The 10,756-nt window shown below is 37.8% G+C and overlaps 1 protein-coding gene across 1 annotated transcript in view; it reads left to right on the top strand.

The window, feature by feature from the left end:
- The first annotated feature begins 840 nt into the window (after positions 1-840).
- IQCM (IQ motif containing M) overlaps positions 841-10,756 on the top strand; it is a 211,904-nt gene continuing 201,988 nt past the window's right edge. Inside the window, exon 1 of the mRNA XM_068941046.1 lies at positions 841-905. Within this exon, the coding sequence (XP_068797147.1) occupies positions 891-905 (15 nt within the window). The 5' untranslated portion in view covers positions 841-890. The remainder of the gene's footprint in view (positions 906-10,756) is intronic.

The following is a 10,756-nucleotide window of genomic DNA, read 5'->3' as shown; positions in this document are numbered from 1 at the left end:
TTGATCCCAGATCCTGGACTATCCTGGATTTCAATCTGTCCCTACGCTTTGCCTCTTTTCAGGTCCAGTTCTGTTCAGCCATATTCCAGTTTTGAGGATATACGACTGTTCAGCTAGCAGAACCTGTGTAGTGATGTCAGGTGCCCTAGTTGCTCTGATCTTTCTCAGACATTTTGTTTTTTGATGTTCGCAGAGAAAATTTATCAAAAATGAAGTTCTTGTATTCCACCGTCTGAGTAGCCACCCGTTTGAGTGAGGTGTGAAATAAATGTAGAGAAGACTTAAAAGGACTGGTAAAATGGAGTAATGGTTTAGAGGAATCTTCTTGGTTTTTTGGGAGATCTCAGACTGAAAAATGTGCAGTTGCTTTGCAAATAATTATAATATCCTGTATACAAGGTGCTTGCCAGTGCTAGAAAAGTTCCTTTGTGTTACAGAAAGCTATGTCACTGCTGTATCAAGATCTATGGAAGATTAGTGACTATGACTATAATATGCAATATCTATTGTACTTTTGAAAGTTTTTGTTGCTAAAGGTACTTTAGTGATGTTTTAGATCAAGGATGGAATTCCCTTAGTGATAGTTCATTGGATGGTGGATCCAGTCCTCGACTGTAGTACAGATCCTGTGAAGAGACTCCAAGAAAAAGAAATCTTACTGTATTTTAATCAGTTTTTAATTTTGCACACTTTTAATGACATTTGGCGGGTTGACTGGAAAGATCTCCTGAGTGAAATTTTTTCTGAATAATTCTAAATGAAAAGTTCCCAAAGAGTACAACTGGGAAAGATGAGCATTTAATAAAAGAAATATTTTTAAATTCTTTCTCTTTCGTTTCCAGAACTAGACAGAGGTTTGTGTGCTGCTGCAGTATTCCACTTTCACAGAAATGTTCTCCAAAGAGGTAATTTATCTGATGTCATAATCACCTTTTGTTGTAATTGCTATTTTTATTTCATTAACTTTTGATACAAGATGTGGAGGAAAGCAAAAAGCTGAGCTAAATTTGCAAAAGAGAGAAGTTTTGGGGCTTTACTGAATTCAGTACCTGGGAGTACCCCTCCGAACAATAATGGATTAATGTCTTTAAATGGTGTTAGGCTCGAGGAATTGTTGAACAAACAATTGAGGTAGCTTCAGAATGAATCAATAGCTAGTGTGAATTCGACATTTTGATTTCCACAGAGTGGCTCTGAAAGGAAAACGTGATATTTCAGTGGGAGTGGTAGGACACAGGTTCTGCAGTATGTGGTACAATGGCTGCTGAAAGCTGTATTAGCTGTTGACCAAAGAGAGCTAGACTTGCAGAGTCTTCTTTACATATTATTTGACAGTCAATTAGATTTTAAGATACCCACATGTTCCTGGCTATGCTGAGCAAGCAGTTTATGGTTAATGATTCCTACATTCTGTAACAAAATGTTTAGGAAGTCCCCTGCCTGGAGAGTTAGAGTAGCTGGCTCTAAATCTATTAGTGATTTCCTTACTAATAAGCATGCTGTCCTAACTTCTGGTGCTCTTCACCCCGTGGTGAAAGTGGTTCATCTTTATATATTTGTTAGAATAATCTTTAAATCTCAATATCATGCTTCTTAAAACTTCATTTTGCAGGAGTATTTAGATAAACAAAGGAGTTGGCTTAAAAAAAATGGAGCAAAACAGCAGGCCTGGATTCAATGGGGGAAGGTGTGAGGTTAGGAGTGTTATGTCCTTTGTTAGTACTGGTCAAAGTAGTTCGTATTTTGAATCATGTGATGGATGGTGCCACTAGGTAGCCTCTACATAGGCAGACTGGGGCTGCCTCTGGCCTTGTACCAGAATTAGAACAAAATGTTTTTGCCACATTGAAGAATCCCAGTATTGTGGTTCCAAAGGAAAAATGTTCTGCACTTCTGAATATTGAAACTCCCAGTGTTGTTGTGTTCTGAGTGTGCAGGTTGTTTCCGAAAAAAATGAAACTAAGGTATTTGATGTTGTCTTGAATGTGGGGTTTGTTTATGAAAGGCCACTCTGCATATCCTTGTGGCACGGATATAAACCTTCTACATGCTTCTACACACTGTAGAATGGAAACAGCTGTGCAGATCTGTGAACAGCGATGCTGTTCATGTAAACCTGCCCTGGAGAAAGCTTCTGAAGTTCTATTTTGAAGGGTCAAACCACAGGTGCCTAGAGTTCATACTAAAATCTTATGGCTTTATTTTTGCTTCAGGGGCCTTTGCTTTGCTTTTTTCCCTTTCTCAGTCATCTCTATTGTATTTAACATTGTATTCTTCCCATATTGGACTTTTCCTAGATGAGTATCTTATTGCTAACACCATTCTATCTCGGATAAATCTGTTTTGTGGTACACAAACTGTTGCAGTATTTTCCCTCAGTACTGCTTATTATCTTAAATTTTCCTTTCCACAGATATATGTATCTTTAGACTGATGAAAAACCCTCAAAATATGATGCTGTTTACAGCATGTTATTGTTTTGAACAGTTGTTCACACTAGGGAGAGTTAGGGACCAATTACAGCATTTTTTGTGGATAACTCTGCCTCAGCACCTGAAAGCTAAACAGAAAAACAAAGTAGGTTCATTCCACTATTGAGATAACAAAACAGACAAACAAGTTCCTAAATCCCCAGATATAGCTGAGGAAAAGTAACATGGAATTTCAAAGCCCTAAAGCTTCCCTGAAAATAAATCATTGGAGAGCAGAAAATAGATAGCATCCTATGGCATGCGCCTTCAATGCACAATTCAGTGTTTACTATCAATGCTACATGCAGAAGGAGAGAGTTTCAGTTATTCCTTTAGAAGTTATAGTTCTCTTTCAAGGTGTAAATGTATTTCTTCTTTGCTCATTGCTAGTCATATCCCATAAATGAAGACGGGCAGACAGGTCTTTGGCAATCAAAGAGAAACTTCTCTTACCTGTTAATTTCTATTTTTGAAAAGGAGCTACTTGATCCAGCTGACCTGCACAGTATTTAATGTTGACCAGCAATTTTTTTTCTGATATGCAGTATTTTCATGCTGTTTTTCATCTCTCCAGCAGATCCAGATATTTGCAGCTGACCCTACAGTTTACATTTTTTCTGAACTTTTTTTAACATTTGCAGTTATGAGTCAATCTGATACTTTTATTTCCCAAGTGACTGCTAGAGCTAATACCATTTTGGGATTGATCTGCAACTTTGCAGAGGATAGCCTTACCATGATGTCATTGATGTAATTTCCTGCAGTGGCCACTGAGCTTTCTCCTGTCTGCTTCCTGATAAAAAGGAGATGAGCACTTAGAAGAACAACTAAGAGAAAATGTTTGTTAAAAAAAGACTGTACTTGTAAACATACCAGATTACCAAAACCTTTCATACCCTATAATAAGCTTATTTTGTGTGTATGAAGAAAAACAGGAGAAAAATAATGCAGACCCCAGAGAAGTCAGGAGGGCTCTGAGTGATATTCAGGAGTATTGTTAAAATTCCACCACCTACAGAATGTTTTGCAACAGCTCCAGGAGTTGGGCTGCTGTCCATAGCACTACTGTATAGATGATGAAAACAAGATAGACCACGTTAGTCATAAATGCAAAAAACAAGCTTGTCTGCCCTACAAACAGTTAGGGAAGACAACCCCTCCCCCTGATCCTGATAAACTTTTAAGGGGGTCAGTCAAATTCCAGGGCATTTGCCAGTGAATTACCTGAGCAAATCTGGAAGGAAGAAAGGTATAATTTGCAAGGTGCTCGACCCGCCTATTACCCCTGACTCCTGCTGGTCTTCTTATAGGAACTGCTTTTGTCCAGTTAGTCCCCTCAGCTTTGACCTGTGGGAGAAACACTTGCCATCATTGGCTGTATTTCTTTGCATCTCTGTTTCTGTATTACCAAATAAATGAGGTCAAATGGCATGGACTGGCCTTGTCCGCACTCTGGGCACTTGGCTCTAGTCTCCCCTGAGCCCATATTGATACCTGCTGTCAAATAAAAGAGGGACAGACCATGAACTCATGCACTGCACTCCTGCTGGTTGCAGTTTGTATATTCAAATAGCTTTCTCCGAGAGATTTCTCCAGTATCTCTTGGCCTCAAAGTTGGGGCTTGGTCCTGGATGTTTTTCACTTACTCATATAGATACAGATACCTGTACAGACATTTCTTTTCCTCAGTAGTGAGCATTGAAGACCCACCTAAAGGAGCATCAAACCTCAGATAGGAGCTCCAGAAAGAGTACCTGGTAGTTCCGTGTTAAGACAAACACTTCGCTCATACCATATAATTGTAACATAATCTTATCTTAACAAGGAATGGCAGCAGTGAGTGAGTTGTTTGCTTCTCAAGAGTTTCAGGTCATATGGTTCCCAAGCAGCCTTTTTTATTTATTTTTTAATAAAGCTGTAGGAAAATACTGCTGCAAAGACCATCAGGAGGTCTTTTGGTGCAGAATTAATTATTCAGCTCCAATATCCTAACGTGTGGTAGTCCAAAAAGCCTCACAAGGTGGTCTACAAAGTAACTCGAAACCTGAAAACCCTGCCCGTGTTTTCATGAGCCACTGAAATGCAGACTCAAGTATCACGATTCAGAAAGAGAGAAAAGATCAGAATGTTCCATTAAATATCATACTATTACTTTACGAAGCAATTACATTCGTTTACCTAAAGCTAAGCACTTTATTTATCGTTTTGCTTGTATGTGCCAATAAAACATATACAAGATGAACTTTTTTTTTTCTCATATCCATCATCCACTAATTAATTGGATGGGAATTTAAATATCTATCTGCCCACCTAAAAGCAGGGTCAACTGTAGTTACACCATCCGTGGATATGCCTACCAGACCTCCAGCACTGGTGTTCAGAAGGTTCCCATAACAATCTAGTCCAGTGCTTTCTCAGTGTTTTTCCTAATATTTAACCTAAATCTCCCTTGCTGCTAATTTAGCAGTTGTTTTCTTGTCCTGCCTGTTATAGATAGAGAATATCCTTTACACATAGCTATGGACAGAAAATCTTTGTTTTTCCCTTTCAAACTTTTTGTTAATTGTCCCTGTGAGCTAAGGCTTCTTTTTTTTTCTTATGAATAAAAGCTATTTTCTGTGAATACAAATGGAGAGAGAAAGCAGAATAATGTGAGACAGATCCTATCCCCCTTTCCAAAAGTCTGTTTTTGCTTTCATCCTGCATGTTGGGTACCTTCCCACTAGCTAACTTCCAAGCCTAATGTGAGAAGCACTCCAAGGTTATTCCCTGCTATTAATAACAAGTAAGAATGCGGTATGGAGCATGGTTAGAATGAGTTTACTCTGGGTTACAAATAACAGTTTAGAGGTAAAAACAGTGTGGTGGATTTATAAAAAAGTGCAGATTCCTTTCTGAGAGACATCCCAGAAAAATAAGGCCTTGCTTATCTCGTCTGCTCTTTGACTGAACACACCTACTTCAACATTGTCATCTTCAAAAATCAGATTGGGAACTCCAGGATCATTTTGATGAAGAAGAAGTATTTTCAATGATTAGAATTAAGAGGTTTCTCACTGAGTCTCCTGCTGCTCCACTAGTCATTCTTTCAATAACAAGGAGTTACCCTGCAGTGATGGTATCAAACTTTTCTGCTTCCTATGGTGCATTCAGAGGTCAGCTGCAATGAGAATACAGAAGCCTGTTTGACAGAATAAAAGGAAAACTGCAACCTTATAAATCATCATGAGAGAGGTAAGAATTGATGTCTTAAGAAAATGGGATTACTTTTTTGTTCAGATAGGAGGATAAGGGAATAGGTTGTATTTCTGGACATCTCTGTGAAAAGAGAAGTAAAGGCCCTTCAGAATTTACAGTCACATAAGGTAGTGTTGGTTTTGGCTGGAATTGCCACAATGTGATAGGTTGAAGGTGAACTTTCTCTCTGCATTTCTCTCCACATTTTGAGAAATTATTTTCACTTGTGCTGTAATTCTAAGATGATTTTGGGGAAAGAGAGTCCATGAAGCTTTCAATTCAGGAAAACGAATGGCCTTATTTTCAAATACTGCAGTAGTTTGTATTCAGGAAGAGAATGCTTGCATTGTACATCTGAATAGCCTGACAATTTTTCTCTCAACTCCTTTGATTCCCTCCACTTTGGTTCCTACAGGCCATTTGTCATGGAACCTGCTGTCATGAAAATATTGCATTTTATGTTGTACATAATTACAGGTTTCTTCTCCATATATTTTGTTTTGTTCTGCAGAAATGATTATTGTCACTTTCAACATTATCATCATTATTGTTTAATATAATAATATATATTTTACCAAATAAATGCAGCATAATCTCATATACATTACTGCCACTTTATACTACATGTTGTTCTTTTTATAACAGGGAATTTTTTAAAAAATGCAAAAATATTATTTGGAAACTTAGCACAGAGCATAGCTGAAGACTTCAAGCTTATAAAAAACAGTATTCAAACCTTTACAAATCAGGATGATGCTGAAAGCCTAACAGGTGATTAGTCAATGCATATATGGTGCTTTGAAAATGAAATGCTATATCCTTGCTAAATTATGAGTGTCCTTAAAATTACTTGATGCAGTTTGAAGGAACATGAAAACATATGGATGTTCCTTTTAATTTCTAGTGCCTCTCTTTTTCTCTTACCCCTTTGAGACTTCCTTCCCCTTGTTCACTGTATAAACTGTATTTTCAGGACAGCCAAAAAGTGTTGGGTCACCTACCCCTCTCGAGCAGATGAGGTTTCATGTGATGCACAGTCTGCCCTCTGACACTGCCATTTCTATTGGGTGCAACTTATCTTTTCTGTTGCAGTGGGATTCAGAAATTCCTATCTTCTTCATAGTTTCAATGAATTCAAAGCTGGAAGGACCTGTTACAATAATCTAGAATGGCTTTCTGCATGGCACAGCTAAGGAAATCTCTGTGGTTCTTACATGACTCCTTAACTTTTGAAGTATATCATTTGGATAGACATCCAATCTTAAACATTTAAGGTTATGGAAAATCTACCACACCTCTAGATGAGTTTTGTCTTGCAACAGCTACCTTCACTGTTAAACAAGTGCATTTTATTTTATTTCTAGGCGTTGGATTTTGTTATACCTCTCTATGCCTGATTAAAAAGCCAATTTCTATTCGAAATCTTCTTGCCATGTAGGCACATGACAACTGTGTTTTGTTGCACAAACCTTCCTCTGTTTTTAAAGAAGATTTTCTCCTTTACAGTAAGTAGGGAAATGAAAAGTTGATAGTTAACACATAGGTTTGCTGTCTGAACCTTTGCTTATTGGCAGCAACACAGTAAGTGTTCTTAGTTTACAAGGAAGCAAGCAATTCAATTTTTACTGATTTCTTTACAGATATTGTCTGTACTTAGTAAGGAGGGTCTAAAGGAATCCTTGTTCTTTCAACTTTTTGGGGTTCTTCTTTATCTGCAATGCTGCAGTTGTTTAAAAAGAAAAATCAACCCAATGCATTCCCAAAACACCAAAGATCATCCCTCTAAACTCCATTTAATGTCTCCATATACTGTTTCATCCTCTGCTCTTAAGGCAGATTTTTTCAGGTGTCAAATGATCCTTTAATTCACTTCTGAATCCCTTCCAGTTTTTTAATGTTTTTAAAAATGCAAATGCCAGATCAGACATAGTATTCCAGCAGTGATGACAACAGTTTTGTACACAGAAATAATGCAAAGCATCTAGCTCTTTTCAATATTCCCTTGCTTATCCAAGGATCAAATTAGTTCATTTAGCAACAGCATTGCTCTGTAAGATCACAGTTTGTTACTCACCTACAGTTACAGAACAATTTTTTTTCCAGTTCCACATTCTGTAAACGTGACCTGCTTTCCCTGCGCCTAGATTTATGACTTTGCATTTGGCTTTATTATAACTTATCTTGTTCAAATGAAGCCACCTAACTCACTGAGGCAGATCATTCTATAGAACATTTGCCTTAATACTTGCCACTCCACCAGTTCTTGCATGTTCTGCAAGTTTTACCAGCAATCACTTTGTATTTTCTTCCAGATCATTGAAGAAGATACTGAGGAGTTGAGATTTAGATTATGGCTAGACCATATTTGAAATACTGTGCTTAGATAGGCTTTCCTCAGTTGTAACTGATAAGGAATGTGTAATATATTTATAACAGTTACACCTAATAACTAAGTAATTATATATTCTAAGAGTAAACATTAATAACTTACTTTAAGTAATTGTATTGAATACTATCAACCCCTCACCCAAAGAAAGCAACAAGGATGTGGTTCTTCAAAATGTGGAAATTAGTCAAGGGCTTTACAGTTATATAAGTATAGTATATTAACCAATTTTCTTCTCTCATGAAAAACCCTAAAGCTTGCAGCCAGAGTGCTCAAGGTGCAATCCTCCATTTGCATAAAATCCATTAAACTTTTGGGGAAGATAAGAAAGCTGCATTCCACAATTTTTTTTATTTATAGGTTATAAACTCCAAAATATTTTTTAAATTTTAAAATAGCAACTCATCCTAAGCTCACAGAAGATTACTACTTCCTGATGTCCCTGCCAGGCTATGAAGAATGAAAGCTGACGCTAACAAATGGTATTAGGCGTCTTCGTTATGGAGCTGGTGGCACTTCTGTTTCCTAGTTGGGCTGTCTCTATGGATCTGCTCAGAAACAGTGTAAGCTGATCTAAGGCAGAACAATTTAGTCCTTCTTCCATCCCACTGCCCAGAGCTACATGTTTTGTAACAACATCGGTGTTCATCTGGCTCTTGTGGTGAGCTGATACAGGAATTTAAACTAGCTCAAAACTACAAGGATGGTGATAATGATCATGCGAAACTGGTTTTGGTATGGGTTTGCTCCTTGAACCAGTTTACAGCATGAAGCTGGCTGGCTCAGCAGTGCTGTAGGAATATGAGAACATGGAGGAAGGCCAGCATCAGTGTAAATTGGATCTAGCAGCCTGTGTGCATATTCTTAGGTCTCTCTTGTGCCTCTCTACTTTCTAAGCTGGAGTCGCGTGATCTTCCAGTTCTTGGATTAGGTCCTGGGCAGCAGTCACCGCAAAAGTTGAGATCACTGATAAAGAAGACCTGATTGCATTTTCCACTTCCAGTTTTCTCTTTCTTTTCAAAGACTATTTATTGTCTTTGACTGATGGCTGATATAGTCCCTATTCTCATATCAAAGACATACCTAACCTTAATTGGAAGGATAAAGCTTGTAGAGAAAAAGGTTTACAGTGCACAGGTTAGGCAAAACACACAGCTTACAGTATTGTTTGTTTCACCATTGCTTCTTATCCTGCGATGATGGGCTGGGAGAGAGGGTCTTATTTCTTCAAACACCCCAGTAGATAGAGGAATTAACCTCAAACGTTTCTCCAAACATCTAATTTCTGATGATTTTAGTCTTTCCAGTTTGCTGAACGCATTGATCCTTCTTGGTAAACAGAAGTTTGTAAATTAGCCAGAGACTGGAGAAAAGATTTTTGCAAATAATAAGTAGGGAAGTGTTTCATAAAACTCAAGTGTTTACTGAAAGGTTTTCCCTGGCCTATTCTTGTTTTCCTTAAAGCTGCCAGGTAACTGAAATAACATTCATACAGTAAACTTCCTAATGACTAGGTAACATATAATATTACTAAATTGTAGAGAAGTACCCTGTTTGTCACAAGAACATGAAGTATCTTTCAACTTTGTGCCTTTTACTACCTGAAAAATTGGAGAAGGGCTTCTGCAATTCATAGTAATAATCATACTGTCCTGGTAGAACTGGGATTTGGGATAGTCAATGCTCAGCTGAGCTTTCCTGAATATTAATGACAGGATCTTCAAGAATGCTTGGGTTGGTCCAGCTCTGTTTCTGCTGGAATCAGTGGATACTTCACTTCCTGATAACGATGGATTGTGAGAAGGAAAAGTTATCTACTCAACTACATTTCTTTGTGGAGCTGCTGCTCCATAACATAGTTCAAATGTTTAAGGAGCTGGAAGGAGAATAGATAAGCCATTGTTTGTCATAGTGCACATCATTACTTTTTGTCAGGCAGGAGCCACCCTTGGTGATAATTAATGTTTTAAATGAAGTGTGATAAATCACTCAAGTATTTACAGAGCGAGGAGACAGGCATTCAGAGAGAATTTTTTGTGCAGGTAAATGATTTGAAATTAAATATGTGGCATTTTTTCCATAGATATATATACTATAAAAAGAGCGGTTCAATCTGATTAGGCAGTTTATAGATGCTTTGGGCCACATGATTGTCTATATGCAATGCCTCTAGCTGTAACATGCTGGCAAGTATCCCTTCAGTAATTTCCACTCCTCCATCTCTTTACATGTCTAAATTCATTGACTCTGCAAACAGAAATCATTGCTTCCTTTCTGTTCCTGTAGCTGCACCTGCAGTCATCTCTAATGAGTTTCCTATCTTAACGCTTTTCTCCTCTCAGCTATCCAAATCTTGGAATTTCTTGGAATATCTTCCATTCATTTCTCTTCTTTACCTTCTTGATGCCATTGACGCTTTCAATCCAATGTTTCCTTTGAAAATAGTATCTTCTCCAGGGTTTGGTGACACTTTCTTTTAATTTTCTGCCCACCTCTCTGCTTAATTCCACAACATCTCTTTCAGTGTATTCTCTTTCATGGTGCAAGAGTGCTAGGGGCTTTCTGTCTGTCCCTCGAGAGCTATCCATTTGTACTGCATACACTAATGTCTTCATACTGATGAGTTATTTCTGATCCATCTCCTGCAACTACTCAACTACTT

The sequence above is a fragment of the Struthio camelus genome, chromosome 4 (genome assembly GCF_040807025.1).
Source record: "Struthio camelus isolate bStrCam1 chromosome 4, bStrCam1.hap1, whole genome shotgun sequence".
Classification (NCBI taxonomy): Eukaryota; Metazoa; Chordata; class Aves; order Struthioniformes; family Struthionidae; genus Struthio; species Struthio camelus.
This window is presented reverse-complemented; position numbering and strand designations above follow the sequence as displayed.